The sequence below is a fragment of the Geotrypetes seraphini genome, chromosome 6 (genome assembly GCF_902459505.1).
Source record: "Geotrypetes seraphini chromosome 6, aGeoSer1.1, whole genome shotgun sequence".
NCBI lineage: Eukaryota > Metazoa > Chordata > Amphibia > Gymnophiona > Dermophiidae > Geotrypetes > Geotrypetes seraphini.
This window is the reverse complement of record NC_047089.1, coordinates 117,127,279-117,144,306: the sequence shown is the minus strand read 5'-3', so window position 1 is coordinate 117,144,306 and position 17,028 is coordinate 117,127,279. Positions and strand designations below refer to the sequence as shown.

Genomic DNA, 17,028 nt, shown 5'->3' with positions numbered 1-17,028 from the left:
CTTCTTCATGTTGAGGCACTGAGTTCTGTTTTTTAAATTTTCAGCAGCTTTCTACTTCTTTTCTATGGACCCCGCTGTGCAAGCTCACATGTAGATGTAAATTGATGTTCATCACATTTGGTACATCTACATCAGTGAATTCTTCATTGGGATACTGTGACAGGAAACCACTATGGGTGTAGAGCCTGTAAGGTAGTTTGTTTCCTATGGTCTGCACTTGTTCACACAGAGACTAGTGGGGGAATCTAACGTGGGTGTAGAGCCTGTCAAGTTAGATTCCTTACTATGTTTTTAGACAATACAAAACCAAATGGTCCCTAAATGGTTTTCTGAGTTATCCTTTCAACATGCTTAACCAGCATCACTCCACGTTGAAGCTGTCTTTCCGTATGCTTCAGGATTCCACCATGGGTGTAGAGCCTGTAAGGTGGTCTTTTCTATTGTCTGGATACAAACATGCAAAGATAAGTGGTGGAATCTAACATGGGTGTAGAGCCTGTTAAGTTAGATTCCTTTCCCATGCCAAACTACGAAGACAGCCAGGGTTTTCCCTTGTGCTTTGGCACTATAAATTAACATTCTTTTTTCTCAGGAGACGTCATCCACGGAGCCCTGGTTTGGACAGTGAAAAGTGTAGAATCACTTTAAGCTTTAACAAGCTTTTAGACTGCCCGCACCGTGCATGTGCGAGTGCCTTCCCGCCCAACATCAGCTCACAAGGTTGTCAGTTCTATGTCCATGCGAAGAAGCCTAACTAGGGGAGGTAGGCAGGTTGTGAGAATATCGGCCTGCTGTCCCAAGATAACACCTGTTACGGTAAGTAACAGTGCTTTATCCTTAGACAAGCAGGCAACATATTCTCACATGTGGAACTCCCTAGCTTTAAAAAGGGAATGGGAGGGAGAGTTGGGTTCGCAAAACCTACACCCAATATCTTATACAAGAGCATGGAGGCAAGGGAAGAAACATAAGGGGAAAAAATGAATAGGGGAATTCCATGCCCTGCTAGAGATAAAAGGAGGTGAATTTAAACATAGGCGATGGAGACGCCAAAAAGATTCAAGAATCAAATAAGAAAAGACTACTGGTAAATGTACCCATATGGAGCAGGAGACCAAATGAGCCATTGACTCCAGTCATGTCCCAGAGTAGATACAAATGAAAAAGGGAACAGATTTTCATAAATAACAAAAGCATGATTCATATTTAAAGAATAGCCATAGAAGCTAAAAAGGAATAAAGGAAGAAAAGCCGATGTATAAAACTAGAACGACATAGTGGCTTACTGTGGAGAAAAGAACTTCCTGATTAATAACATTCTAAGTATTATATATATAATTTTTTTTTTCATTTCACAAAGGCTGAGAAAGGATTGTAATAAGCCTTAAACGAGAAATCAGCAGAGAATAGATAGGGGAAGCATATGATACAAGCAGAGATTTAAAAAGGAAAGAGAACAGAATTGTTTAAGATCCTTGTTTTTCTTTTTTTTTTTTTTTGGGGGGGGGGCTTACTGAAAAAGAGGAGCTTAGTAAGGTTACAGTATTACTAAGGTGTGTTACTAAAAGTGGGACCTGAGCCCATGAAAGTATATTTCTAGAAGGAAAGTAATAATAATAATAATAGTTTATTTTTATATACCGCTATACCGGGGAGATCTAGGCGGTTCACAACAATCAATCATTATACATTATACATACAGTACAAATAGATATTTAAAATTGAAATCATCTAAAATTTCATCAAAGTTAAAAGCTTACAGTGGGAAGATACAAACAATTTAAAATGAGATAAAAATTATAAGTAAGTAATAAGATACATTAGGTTGCCAGTCTGTTGAACAATTGAGTGGAACCTTCAAACTACTATCCCCTGTGAATGGCATGTTAGAAACTGGGGAATCAAAAAATATATAATTTTTCCCCAGCGAAATAAGGAACTGAGAACAAGCTGAGTAGTAAATAAGGAACAGGAACAGGAAAAACAAAGTAACAACCCCTTGTCATTGAACTCCTGTACCCTCATACTTTGGTATAGAAGAGGGACCATGGGTAACTGAGATCAGCCACATGTTACCCAAAAATCAAAGAAATTACTTCTGAGCCAGTGGTACCAACTGAAACAGAAAGTTGATAGTAAGTTAACTCAACAAAAAGAGGCAAAGTGCCTGGAGAGTCGAGGTGCTGAAAAGAATATTCCTGGGAAGCTCCATGGAAAGTGGTCATAAGTAGCAAAAACCACGAGAGGAACAAGGCAACCAGGAGAAAAACCTCAGTGTTGCACAGAGAAGTATGCAAAGGAGAATGACTGGATACATCAATCACTGAAGAGATTGTTGAACTGGTAAATTGACCCTGATCTTTTGGATAAGAGATTGAAAGCTAAAGACCACTGAGATGCCAGAGAACACTGAAGCACTGAGGTAAATAGGATAACATGGATTGAGGACGCCATATGACCTATGCATAAGCGTAATCCCATAAGGCCAGCTATAAAGCAGCGTAGTCTCAGAACAAAGTTTTATGTATGAATTCAAGAAACAGAAACCAGAGAACCATGTGAAAATCTTTTAAAATGAGTTAGATGGTGGATCAAAATTACAGGCTTTCATTACCACCATGGAGGGGTTTTTAGTCTTCTCATGAGGAATAGTCTTACAAAGAAGTGAGTGTAGTACGTAAGTAAAAACGAATATACTATTGATAAAAGGTAACACAGAAGTGACCTAGGAATAGTCTAGAGGTCACAACATGTAAAGCAGATTAACAAAATCCTTGCATACTGCAGAGAAGTATAAAGTAGAACAAGTAGAACAGTAACACAGAGAATAAAGATCGATACATGAGCCAAGGACCTATGAGAAAGGTACGGCTTGATTACAGTATTGGAACCACTTCCAATGGAACTATGAGAAGCTATAAAAACTTGTATATGCTAAGTGCATCTGAGCATATCCATTTGCTCTGTCCAGAGAGTAAAATGAAACTGAAAATATGAATGCGACCTGTAGAGCGGTGTTCTTCAACCGCCGATCCACAGGGCCACTCCATCAGGCCCAAGACAGCGTTCTTCAGCCGCCAGTCCACGGTGTGATCAACGCTGCGTCTTCGGGCCGGCTCCCTGAGTGCTGCAGTGCACAAAGCCATGGGTAAAGGCCCCTACCCACGTCCTGCGCCTGAACCGGAAACCTTCTTTCTGACGTTGCAACGTCAGAGGGAAGGCTTCCAGATGAGGCGCAGGACGCGTGCAAGGAGCCGCTGCCCACAGCTTTATGCACTGCAGCACTCAGGGAGCCGGCCTGAAGAAGCCGCGTTGATCATACCATGGACCGGCCTGAAGATAACACTGGGGGGCAGACAAGGCACATGGAGGGAGAGAGACAACAACGGTAGGGGAAATGCTTTTATTTTTTTTAATTTAGTAATTGATTTGTCTGTTCAAGAAGAAATGCATTTGTTTCTTTTCCTCTGGGGTTGTACTGCTTGCAGAGTCTTTCATCTTAGGGTTTGTTTGTAAATATTAGTACTTTTAGTTTTTGGTCCTGCATGGGGTTATCTGTTTTCTGGTAATAATGAATGTTAAAAAGCATACAGTGTGCTTTGTGTATTTTAATTTTGTGATTAACCATTATGTGTTGTTAATACAATTATATTGTGTGTATATATGAAAAATGAATGGAAAAAATGGTGTTATGGTGTTACAATTAGTACTATGATCTGGGGTGGAGATTGAGTGAAGATGGGCACGACTTAGCCCAGTGATCTTCAACTGCTGGTCCGTGGATCGGTGCCGGTCCACAAAATAATTATTTTATTTCCACCAGTCCATAGGTGTCAAAAGGTTGAAGAACACTGCTGTAGAGCATGTTGAGCAGGAACAGGGCTAGAATTACAATCTTAATGTAGTAGGATTTTGGAAGTACGCACTGATGTTCGAAAGCACAAGGCTCAAATTTTAGATCATGGACATGAATTCTTCTGTCCAGAGACTCTGTTTGAGATAAACTGTAAAGAAAATGAAAAAAACTTCATAATAAAGAATGTAGTGGCCTCCTCCTTCCCTACAGCCACTCCCAAACCTCAAGGTCCTTTAGAATAAGAAAGGATATGGAGTAAAGGGTGTTGTGGATAATGTTCATTAACAATAGGAGAAACACATGTATGGAAAATACTTGAAAGTAATTGAATGAGCCTCTGGAAAGTACTGTATGAACATTGAGGGTACATTGAAAGACATATTTCAGTACAAATAACTTAGTTGATCCTGCTTAGAAAATAAAGCAGAAAACCATTCTGCTGCTTTATGGTAAGCAATTGTGCTATACAAACTAAGGGTTAAATTATGTTTCCGTGCAAAAAGTGGCAGGATTCCCAGCCTTCTGAGACTTGGAAAAGAGCCCTTCCCATGTCTATCAAAAATCTTTGTGCCAGAAGAGGCATATAAAGGAATAAAGTATTGAGAAATAAAGTATTTGCTATTTTGCAAACTTAAATCCCCCCCCCCCCTGCTTTATCAAGCTGCGTTAGGGTTTTTTATCTCAGGCCATGGAAGTAAAAGCTCCGACGTTCAAAGAATTCCTATGAGCATTGGAGTAGAGAGCTGCACGGGAACGGGGACGACGGGAATCCCGCGGGTCCCCTTCGGGTCACAGGGATCCTGTGGGGATGTCCCCTAGGGTCAGGGGATCCCGTGGGGACGCCTCTCGTGTTCTCGGGGATCCCACGGGGTTCAATGCAAGACTCATCTGATTTTCCTACCTGCCCTGCTGCGAGGCTCGTTTTCCATTTCTTGCCTGCCCTGCTGCAGCACACATAGCCAATCGGAAGTCTTCCCCGATGAAAGCGCTGACGTTGGAGGGAGGGCTTAAGCAAAGCCCTCCCTTCCTCCGACGTCAGTGCTGACATCGGGAAGACTTCCGGTCAGCTGTGTGCAGCAGGGCAGGTAGGGAAAAGGCAATGGCGTACCAAAGGGGGGGGAGATCCGCCCCGGGTGCAGCCATGGGGGGGGTGCACAGCCGGCCAGGACCTTTGTGGCGCTTCCCCCAACCAACCGACAACAGGCCCGGCCGACAAACCTCCCTGCCCTGTAGCCGCGAATCTAAATTACCTTCTTACAGCAGCTTCAATACTCCAGCTGCTGTAAGAAGGTAATTTAGATTTGCGGCTACAGGGCAGGGAGGTTTGTCGGACTGGGCCTGTTCTGTTGTCGGTTGGGTGGGGAAGCGCCACAAAGGTAAGGGGCAGGGAGGGAGAAAGGGAGGAAAGGTGGAGTGGAGAAGGAAAGACACTTAAGGGAAATGGGTAAAAATGAGGGGGAGAAGGACGCTGAAAGCACTGGAGAAGACAAAGGGGTGGAGAAGGACGCTGAAAGGACATGGGGAAGACGGGGGGAGAAGGATGCTGAAAGCACATGGGGAAGACAGAGGGGAGAGAAGGACACTGAAAGCACATGGGGAAGACAGAGGGGGGAGAAGGACACTGACAGGACATGGGGAAGATGGGGGGGAGAAGGATGCTGAAAGGAAATGGGGAAGAGAGAGTGGGGAGAAGACGCTGGCAGGGAAGAAGACAGAGATGCCAGACTATGGGGGGAGCGGAGGGAAGAAGATGGGTGCCAGACCAATTTGGAAGGGGGAGAAAGGGAGAGGCACAGTAACAGAGCAAATGGAAGACGCAGAGAGAAGAGAGACAGTGGATGGAAGGAATTGAATGAGAACATGAGGAAAGCAAAGGTAGGAAAAAAATTCTTTTTTTTTTGCTTCAGGATAAAGTAGTATATTAGTTGTGTTGATAAAAATTTCTAAACATTAGAGGCTCTGGTAGAAACCCGTTTACAAAGTATGTATTCTTCCCAATTAATATTTCCAAATTAATAAAGTCTTTTTGCTTATTTTTAAATGTGTTTCTACTAGAGCCTTTAATTCAGTAGCATAATTAACTGAAATAACTATTTCTAAAGTTTATAGGGATGGGTGGGGACGTAGGGGATTCCTCACGGGGACGGGCGGGGACGGAGGGGATTCCTCGCGAAGACGGGTGGGATTTATGTCCCCGCGCAACTCTCTACATTGGAGTTCAAGTTTAATTTATGTAATATAACGCAAATATAAAACCAAGGTTAAAATCTAAGCAGTTTACAATGAATATAAATTGGGGAAAGGAAAAACAACACAACAAAAACAAAAAGAAGACCTAATATTCCACAGTGAGAACAATCCAACGATAAAAACAAAAGACTGTGGATGTTTCCAGGCACCACCTGCACACGTAGCGCCTACCTATTTGCTTTCCCTTCCCTGAAAGGCTGTGTCTATAAGAGATTCCTTGATAGAACACTGTCATTCCAAGCTGGCAAATGGAATAAATGTTTAACCACCCTCATTTCTAGTGCACCCTACTACCAATCCTTCAGGAAATCTATTAAAACCTATCTCTGATAAATTTCTCTGAACCCTCCCCACCTTGCTTATCACTGAAATTACCTGTTGTACCTCTGACATATTTCCGGACTTTTCCTAACCTTCCTTGGGTCACCAATTTAATTTGAAATTTATTACAAATGTACCTGATGGGGGGGTCACGTGATGCAGTCTACCTAGAAGGACGTTCGTGAGGAGAGCTCCCACCCCACTTCACTAAAATCGGCAAAACTACCTGCTCTCTCTATATCCCCTGGGGCCATGTCCTGCATTCCTGCTGGGGACAAGCTTCTGCCTCTACCGGGAACTTTGGAGTTGGGTTCGGGAGCCGGATATGCCTATAAAATCGGCATGGAGCTCCAGGGAAAAACCTCTGTCAACCCCCTCCAAGATGGCGGCGGACCAGGCCACTTTTACGTTCCCGGCTGGCGATTGGATCACCGACATAACAAAATCTGTTTCGGCGGCCTTGGCTGATAGACTGAACAAAATCCAGTCTGCAGTAGATGAAATGCATGAAAAATTTGACTCCCATAATCGGCGACTGAACGAGGTCGAGCAACTCATATCTGATCAGGAAGACACGTACATGAGTATGGCGGCGCAGATGGCGGAGCTGCAGAAACAGTCGCAGGAGTTGGCTGACAGGCTGGACGAACAGGAAAACCGAAGCCGGCGCAACAACTTGAGGCTGGTCGGGATCCCGGAGTCGGTTGCTGATTCAGCGCTGTATGATATATTCAGCAAGTGGCTGCCGACTGCACTGGGCCTTGAGGAGGGCGCGAGGTGCTTCGACTGTGAGAGGGCTCATTGTGTCGGAGCACGTGCAGCTGGAGCTGGGAGACCCCGCACTGCTATAGCCAGCTACACAAATTGGCGTGAGAAAGAACTGATCCTTCGGGCGTTCCGCAAGGTGGGGGCATTGGAATACGAGGGCTCCAAAGTGCTGGCCTTTAATGATTACTCGATCCGAGTGGCTGCCCAATGGAAGGCAATGTCGCCCTACTGCACCGACCTGCATAATCGGGGGATAAAGTTTGCCCTGGTGTTTTCAGCTAGGCTTCGGGTGTGGAACAATGGGAAGACTCACACTCTGACCACGGTGGAGGAGGCTCGAGCCTTCCTGGCGAAGTTACCTACCTAATGCCGCTTTTCTGCAACTTCTTTCCTCTGGAGGGGCCCTCGGGCACTTTGTTGACCGCAGCGGCGGGATTGGTACTTTGGGGTGTTGGGGGGCCCTCTCAGCCTGCTTGCTATGGGACTTGCTGATCCGCTGTCATACCCGGTGAGCTGATGAGTCTCGGGGGCTGGTTTGGTTCTATCCTCCTTACTCCGGGACATCGGAAAGTGACTGGGAGGGCCTCTCGGACCAGGCCAAGGGAGTGATCTGCATGTTGGGATCGATGACTTGGGCCCTGATGGACTTTTACCTGCCGATGGACCGGACATTCTTTACTGTTTTGCTTTGTTGAACTTTGGGGTCCGGGGGATATAGACCGGGGGAGTGATGGGGGCGAAGGGTCTCCGGGTAGGCTGAGGGGTCTGTTTATGGGATTGCATGTCGGAGGGGCGGGCATGCTTGGAGGGGAAGGGGGAAGGAGAAGGGGGGAGTTGGGGGGTTTGGCTGTGGTGTATGAATGGGAGTTGGCGTATGTTTGGATGGTGTGTGTGGGGCTGGGGGGGAGGATAGGAGTATATTGGGCTCTAAGGGGTCTTTCTTCGATGGGAGTCAGGCCTAGCTTGGGGGTCTGGTCTCTTGTTCTATTTTCTCCTTCTATTCTGTGGCAATACTGGTGGCTTTTTATGCTGCACAGCTATGATTAATCTGACTGGTTACTCTTAATGTTGATGGTGTCCACTCTCCTATTAAACGAAAGAAAATTCTTACTTGGCTCCGGCAACACCAGGTGGATATTGCTTTCCTTCAGGAAACTCACCTAACAAGTGCTGAGCACGAGAAGCTGTGCAGGGAGTGGGTAGGGGATATGCGGTACTCTGCCTATAATGGCCGACAACGGGGGGTGGCTATCCTGGTTCATAAACAGTTACCCCTTCACATTCATAAGACCATTCAGGATAAAACTGGCCGATATGTCTTGGTCCTGGGGTAATTATGGGGTTTTCAGTTTCTTTTTTGTAATTTGTATGCCCTGAATGTTTATGACCTTAGTTTTTACTCGGGGTTGTTGGGTATTATAGCTCAATATCCTACTTATCACTTGGTCGTGGGCGGTGACTTTAATTTTACAGCTGACCCGACTGTTGATTGTTCTCCTGCCAGACCACAGCCCAAGAATACAGTGCAGCAGGGTGTGAATTTTCTTTGTGACCAGTTAGCAGTGGTGGATACCTGGAGAACTTTACATCCTTTTGACAGGGAGTATACATTTTACTCACATCCCCATTCCATGTATTCTAGATTAGATTATGTACTAGAATCCCATGCTCTATTTTCTCGAGTGGACAAAGTTTCTATTGAAGACACTACCCTGTTGAATCATTCGGCGGTCGTAGTGACTGTGGCGGTTAGGGAGTGCCGAGGGGATAGCTCCTGTCGGTTTCCTGCCGCTCTCTACTATGATAAGAAGTTTCATGAGTATTTACGCGCCCAGTGGGTAAACTATGATTTGTATAACAACACTCCGGATGTTGATCCGGCGGTGTTTTGGGAAGCTTCAAAGGTAGTGTTGCGAGGTCATATCATCCAATATGTGGCCACCAGGTGGAAACAACAGGGGGAGAAAAGGTTCAAAAAAGTATATGGGGCACACCAGCCCGCCATCCAGCGGATGAGAATCGAGCCATCCCCGTCACTCCCTCATGAATAAAGCGTATTAATGCCGCCACGTTGTAGGCACGAATATCAGGAAGGCCCAGGCCCCCCTCCTGCTTATGTTCAAATGTATTTTATTGAGCACAACAAAACAGCAAACAGGAAATAAACCAAAGACAAGCATTAAACTGGCCCGCTCTTGGGTGGGTGCGGTATATTTTGCTTCTTCTCAGAGCCGCCGTAGTGGAGTAGCTGTATTGGTCCGTAAATCTTCGCCTTTTGGGGTGCAGATACTTGACAAGGCCAGTGATGGGAGATCCTTGCTTTTACGCCTCACTTTGGGTGCCCGATCCTATCTTTTGCTTGTAGCGTACGGCCCCAACTCAGGGGAATCCGCCTTCCTTCAATGTTTGCTCCAACTTTGCTCTCGCTTTTCTGGGGATCCTCTTCTCATTTTGGGTGACTTTAATCTGGTCCTGCGACTGGATCTCGATAAATCTGGAACCTCTGTTGCCTCTTTGGGTCTAAGGGTCACCTCCTTTCTGACTTCTGTGATACCCTTTCTGTGGTAGACCCTTGGCGTCTTTTACATCCTGAAGTCCGTGATTATACGCATCTATCCCGGGCCCATGGGACCTGGTCCCGAATTGATCATATCTTCTTGTCTTCACAGTTGTTCCCCTTTGTCCAGTCGGCAGAGATTGGTCCCTTGAACATTTCGGACCATACTCCGATTTGGGTAGATGTTTCTCTGGATTCTGAATATCTTCGGACCCCATCTTGGTGCTTTCCAGCCTATCTTGCTAAGGATAAAGAATTTCAAACCTTTTTGCAGGCCCAATGGGAGGACTACTCTACTCACAATGCTGCCCATTTGACTGATCGAACTTTGTTTTGGGAGGCTGGTAAGGCGGTGATTAGGAGACATATTATTTCTTTTTTGAGTGCTTGCAACAAGCGAATCAATAGAGGTATCATCAACTTGGAGCGGGCTCTCCGAGTGGCTAAACAATCTTTTCATTTACATCCTTCACGGGAGACTCGAGAATGTTACCTGTCTACTCAGGAGGCTTTAAATTTGTTGCTTCATTCTCGCTCCCAACGATGGTTGGCTTTTCATAAACATCGCTTTCAACGTTTTGGCAACAAACCTGGGCGTCTCATGGCCCGTATAGTTAACGCTGAGACTAATAGGAAACTGATCTTGTCTCTCCGGACCCCAGGTGGGGGGATGGTGTCCAAAACGGCTGATATTTCCGGAGTGCTTTGTGACTTTTTTAGCAGGTTGTGTGCTGCTCCTGATGACGTTTCACCGGACTTATTGACGGACTATCTTCAGTCTTCTGGTCTCCCTCGCCTGTCCGACGAAGTAGCGTCTTCTCTTAATAGCCCCTTTAGAGCGGCTGAATTGGAATCTGCTATTAAGGCTCTTCACCCTGATAGAGCTCCTGGCCCGGATGGCTTTTCGGGTGACTTTTATCGGCTTCTTTTTCCTCATCTTTGTGGCCCTTTGCTGGCTTGCTTTAACGTTGCTATTGCCCGGGGCTCTTTCCCACGTTATGCCAATGAGGCCCTTATTTTTTTACTGTTGAAACCTGGCAAGGAGGCTGACTCCCCGGGATCCTATCGCCCCCATCTCCTTGATCAATGTGGATCTTAAGCTTTTTGCCCACATGTTAGCTGATCGTCTTGCCCCTCATCTTCCTGAGCTTATTCATGAGGATCAAGTTGGGTTTGTCCGAGGGCATCAATCAGTCTGTAATGTCCGTAAGGTTCTCTTTGCGCTTGCCCACTGTCATTCCCACCAGATTCCTGCTCTGTTCGTCAGTCTTGATGCTTCTAAGGCATTTGATAGTGTCCATTGGTCTTTCTTGTTTCGTACCTTGGAATATATTGGGTTGGGGGGCTTTTACCTTGCGGCAATACGCTCTCTTTACTCTAACCCATGGGCTTCGATTCTTGTCAACAGGACCCGCACGGATTCTTTCTCTATTCTTCATGGCACCCAGCAGGGTTGCCCCCTCTCCCCCTTGTTGTTTCTTCTTTCCTTAGAACCTTTGCTGTGTACTCTTCGGGGATTTGCAGATGTGAGGGGCCTTTGCGTTGATGGGATTGAGTTGAAGACGCTGGCTTTTGCGGATGATATGTTTTTGATTCTCACTAGGCCTGAAGCTTCTTTACCGGCAGCGTTGGATCTTGTTTCCGAGTTTGGATTTTATTCTGGTCTGTCACTAAATCTGGACAAGTCCCTAGCCTTGCCTTTCCCGCCCGAGTTGCGTTCCCGGTGGTGGGGTGTTTTTCCTCTCTGTTGGGCAGAGTCAGCCTTGAAATGAAGATTTTGGATTACAACTCGCCCCTTAACCCCCTAGGTACATGCAAAAGGGTACAGCCTTGAAATACTTGGGGGTCCTTATCCTTCAGGACTTGTCCACTTTGTATCGCTTGAACGTGGAGCCGCTGTTTCAGGCCCTTCAGAATAAATTGCAGCTCTGGGGTACTCTCCCCTTTTCCCTCTTGGGTTGGGTGCACCTTTACAACATGCTTATTGTCCCCTGTTGGCTCTATGTTTTTCAGGTCCTCCCTCTTTATTTGTCTTCTCGAGATGAGAGACGCTTGGTACGTTTGGTTCAGCGATTTCTTTGGTCTGGAAAGCGGCCTCGTTTGCCTTACCAGAGGGCCGCGGTTCCGTCGTACAGGGTTTACTGAACCTTCGCTATTTGACTGTTGGTTGTGGCATGCGCCACATTAATGACCTTTTTAGGGGTACTTCACTAACACTTCTTTGGAACTTTTCTGTTTTCGTTCTATTCACTTTAGTGCCTATTTTCATGCTCTTCCTTCTCTTGTGCCTGAATCTCTCTCTGCGAAAGTGCTTCACCGTCCCTTGCAGAAGGTTTGGCGCTGGGTCTGTAAATTCCATGCTCTTTCTGCTTCTGTAACTCCCTTCCTGCCTATCCGTTTTAATGGCTTCTTCCTACCTGGGATCGATGGGCCGAGTTTTGCTCAGTGGCAAACGAGGGGAATTCACTATGTATTTCACTTGGTTGATGATAATGGTAAAATTAAACCTTTTGCACAGTTGCGAGAAGAGTTTGGTCTCCCACCCACTGATTATTTTGCCTATATGCAAATTCATCATTATATTTCTTCTTTACCCTCAGGCTCTTTGAATGCCTCTTGTTATGAGCTGTTATCTACGGCTTTCACTATAGGCTCCCAACTTCTAGTCCCCCTCAAATTCTATCATCACCATTTGAAAGATGAGTCCCCCTTGTTTGATCATTCCTCCTTACGAGATGCTTGGGCACGAGACCTGGCGGTGGATTTGCCGGATGATGTGCTTCTGCATGCTATCCATAGGTTGCCTGCCTTCTGGAAATATACCACTTTCTGGGAACAACATTATAAGTTAGTTTTCCGTTTGTATGTCTCCCCCAAGAGGGCTTATTTATCCCACCTGCGGGAATCTGCTGCCTGTCTTCGCTGTCAGGCTCCCGAGGCGGGCTTGGGACACATGTTTTGGACTTGCCCCAATGTTCAGGCTTTTTGAATGCAGTTTTTGTCTTTGTGGAGCGAATTTGGAACATTACAATCCGTCGCTCCCCTCTATTATTGTTTGGAACTGTTCCTCATTATTTCCCTCGTGTGAGGGGAGCTACCACCTTCCTTAAATGGACTGTTCTAGTGGCCCTGAAGTGCCTTTTACTTACCTGGCTTGAAGCTGCGGCTCCAGATTACTCTCTTTGGAGATGCCGGATGATCTCCCTCTTGATGTGGAAACAACGAGATGTGATTGACCTTTCTTCTCCTCCAGGCTGTATTTTCCAGAGTACCTGGGAGCCGTTCTGGACGACTATGACCCCGATGGCTCGCAGCCGCTTGTTGAATTGTTGATTTTTACATTTTGTTTCCATTTGTTTCCTTGGATGTGCCTGACCACTGTTTGATTTCCTGAATGTGTATTGCTTGGAAGGAGGACCCTGGGGAGGGGTTAATTTACTTTATTTTAGGTAGGGTTGTGTTGGGAGGGGGGGGTTATTTAGGGAGGTGCATTCTGTGGAGTTACTGTTATTTAAAATGATGAGCTTGCTTGTCTTTGGTTTATTTCCTGTTTGCTGTTTTGTTGTGCTCAATAAAATACATTTGAACATAAGCAGGAGGGGGGCCTGGGCCTTCCTGATATTCGTGCCTACAACGTGGCGGCATTAATACGCTTTATTCATGAGGGAGTGACGGGGATGGCTCGATTCTCATCTGCTGGATGGCGGGCTGGTGTGCCCCATATACTTTTTTGAACCTTTTGCTTGTACCTAGGGGGTTAAGGGGCGAGTTGTAATCCAAAATGAAGTTTTTGCGTCCTTTTTGTCAGGCATGGAGGTGGTGGCGACGGGTGCAGACGCTCTCTCCGCGGGCATCAACCTTTTTGCAACTTCAGGGCAATCCTGCTTTCCGTCGGGGTTAGGTAGTTCCCCATTTGCTGCGTGGGCTTTTCGGGGGGCCAGGACCCTTTCTCATATGATGGATGGGGATACGGGGGTCTTTGATTCTTTTGCCCAATTTCAGGACAAGTGGGGCATTCTCAAAACTCAATTCTTTGCCTATTTACAAGCTCGACATTACGTTCAGAGTCTTTGTTTGCAGCATGGTGAGGAGTGGACTTGTGGACCCCTGGATGTGCATTTACTGAGTTCTCTTTCGATCTGGTACAGGGTGGTGCGATCGTCTGCCTCTAGGGGGCACCTGACTCTGTTATGTGATGCATGGAACCGGGATTTGGCTACACAGTACATCCCTGACTCTTTTTTGGCACTTTTTCAAACCCTGTATGCCTTTGTGAAATCTGTGGCCTGGCAGGAGACCCAATTTAAAGTAATTCATAGGGCATACATTACCATGGCACGAGGTGCTCACATGGGTTTCTGGGAGGAGCCTGTGTGCATCAAGTGCAGAGGGGCGTCAGGGTCATTCTTGCATTCCTTTTTGAAGTGTCCTGAGCTTTCCTTATGGAACTTCTCCTTTGCGCAGCTTCACTTAGTTCTACAACGCACTATAGAGTGGGATTATAAAACGTTGCTACTTGGTGACCAGACCCTGTTGGAAGAACAAGGCCTTACTGTTCCTCAGAGGCGATTTATTTACCTGACTTTGTTGATGGTTAAACGTCTGATCCTACAATATTGGATTCAAGTGGGGTCTATCCCTCTGGATTGTTGGATTCATCAAATGACCTAGTTGGCCCGATTTGAGCTTAATTATCATAAAAGTTCCTCTAATTCTGAGGTGCTGGCATATTTGGCCCTGTGGCAGGTGTTTTTGCGCTTACCTCTGGTCTCCAGATTGGAGGGTAAGGGGGGGGTGTGATTGACGGGTGTGTGTATTTGGGGTATGTTTGTGGGAGAGGCTGGGGTGACTGATCTAGTGTGTGTGTAGTTCTCTGCGAAGGGGATTTCAGGGGAGGGTCTGTTATGTTATAAAATTTGTTGGAGATGACATGGGAGACGCATTGTTCCTGCTTTTGGATATCCTGGGGTTTCCATGCAATGCTTAGTGTTTTTTGTTAGTGCACATTATGATATTATTGCTGGATGCCATCTCATTTTATCCTTGTACTTCGTTGGTTTCTCTTGTTGACTCCTCAATAAAAATGATTTTCAAAAAAAACCCAAACAAATGTACCTGACAATACTTTCTGTAACATCACTGTATATGTACAGTCTCTTCCTCTGTAAACCGCTCTGATATGGGGACTAAAACTATGCCAGGGTAGACCTGGCGGGGCCTCCGGGTGTGCAGATCACCGGACTTGATGGACCCAGGATCTGATCCGGAGATGGCAATTCTTATGTTCTTATGGTATTGCGGTATACAAAAATAAAGTTGTTATTATTATTATTAGATGTTCTGAAAGATGATTTATTATTCGCTCTTCACAATAAAAACATAAAAATACAAGTATAAGTCTAACCCCCTCTTCTACAAAGCCACACTAGCGGCTGCTGCACGGTAACGAAGCCCTTTAAATTTCTATGGGCTTTGGGGCCATTATCGCGCGGTTTTGTAGTACATGTATGATTGTCCAACCGCTTGTCTCAAGCCATTTTCGGTTATGTGCTCAAAGACACGTACACTGCTCCAGTTGGACAGTCACACGTGTACTACATACTTAGACTTATCCACAATAAATATGTATGAGATGGATTTGCATGCACTGCCTCCTTGAGATGCAAATCTATCTCATGCATATTTATTGTGGATATCCTGAAAGCCTGACCTGGCTCCGGCTCTCGAGGACTGGAATTGCCTACCACTGGTCTAACCTAACCCAGTGCATTTTAGACTTTGTATTTTTCTAGAAAATAAGATCTCAAAAACAGCATACCGATAATATTTGAAATTCAGGAAACCATCAAAATTTCATAACTGATTCTAGGTTTTTTTAACTTCTCCATCATATGCTTTTTTAATTCAGAAAAGAAATAAGCTGAATTCTTAATAAGAAGCTGAGTGAACAAACATATAATCAAGGAAAACCCAGCAATTTGATAGTACTAATTCTTCCTAACCAAGAAATAGTTATATCTGCAAAATATACAAATTATTTTTGAGAGAAACCCATAATTTAACTTTGTGCTACAAGTTCTAATTTCTTTTCTTCCTTTAAATATGTATATGAATTTTAAGGTGGCACTTAACACAGATTATGCGGCTGAAAATAAATATAACTTTAAACATTTAAGTTATTTTTAATTGGCAACCATACCTCTGAATATTTTGAAATGACAAGAAAATAAAAAAAAATCAGTCAATGCGATATGCTGGTTGTACTTACTTTTGCTCGTTTTCTTTTTTTCCAGGTTCTAGTACAGATGGTAAAAATGCTGGACATACCGGTGTACTTGGATCTGAAGTGGCCTTATTTGCAGGGATTACATCTGGATGCATAATCTTCATTATCATCATCATCACATTGGTGGTGCTTTTATTAAAGTACCGAAGACGGCACAGAAAGCATTCACAACACACAGCTACTTTGTCACTCAGTTCATTAGCCACCCCAAAACGCGGTGGCAATAACAATGGTTCAGAGCCTAGTGACATTGTCATTCCCTTAAGGACAGCAGATGGTGTATTCTGCCCTCACTATGAAAAAGTCAGTGGAGATTATGGACATCCTGTCTACATTGTACAAGAGATGCCCCCTCAAAGTCCAGCGAATATTTACTATAAAGTTTGAATAATTGGTACATGTAGGACAGAAGAAACTTGGTGGTCTGCTGCTATCTGGAGGTCTTTATGATTCTTTGTGTATTAATATTTATTTACACAGGAGAAAATAAAGCATAATACCTTTTTCAGAGAAATGCCTGCAGCTCAACAGCTTATTGGATTTAAAAATCTCGTATCACAAAGAGTAAACTCTGAAAGATTTCTTTATGACACCTCATCTGATTGCATACCCATTTTGGAGTCTTCATCCTTTTAGTCATGTGTTTATAACTAAAGTGTATACAAAAGACATTTAGAGGTGTTTTCAAAGCATCTTGGGAAGGTGTGCTGTGTAATATAGCATTTTAAATGAAATCTTCGTTTCTGACTTGTTACATGAATCTTTATTTCTGAGTAAGACTTGAAGTGGTGTTTCTGTAACTCCTTTAATTACATTTACTTTTGTTATGTGGGATTTGACAATCCTTCACATTTTTGCTATCTATAGGCCTCTATTACAAAGCCATATAGTGCAAGCCACTGCAGTAACTGCCCCGAAGCCCATAGGGATTTAAAGAGCTTTGGGGCTGTTGTTGTGCGGCAGCTGCTAGCACAGATTTATAAAAGGGGG

The 17,028-nt window shown here is 44.8% G+C and overlaps 1 protein-coding gene across 3 annotated transcripts in view; it reads left to right on the top strand.

The window, feature by feature from the left end:
• Positions 1–16,798, top strand: part of EFNB2 (ephrin B2) — a 496,270-nt gene extending 479,472 nt beyond the window's left edge. For 2 of the 3 annotated variants that reach the window (XM_033948723.1, XM_033948724.1), the window contains exon 7: positions 16,046–16,284. In XM_033948723.1, coding sequence (XP_033804614.1) covers positions 16,046–16,135 — 90 coding nt within the window. In that variant the 3' untranslated portion in view covers positions 16,136–16,284. Of the gene's footprint in view, positions 1–16,045 lie in introns of all 3 variants that reach the window. The other variant, XM_033948725.1, reaches the window with a different exon arrangement.
• The last annotated feature ends 230 nt before the right edge of the window (positions 16,799–17,028 follow it).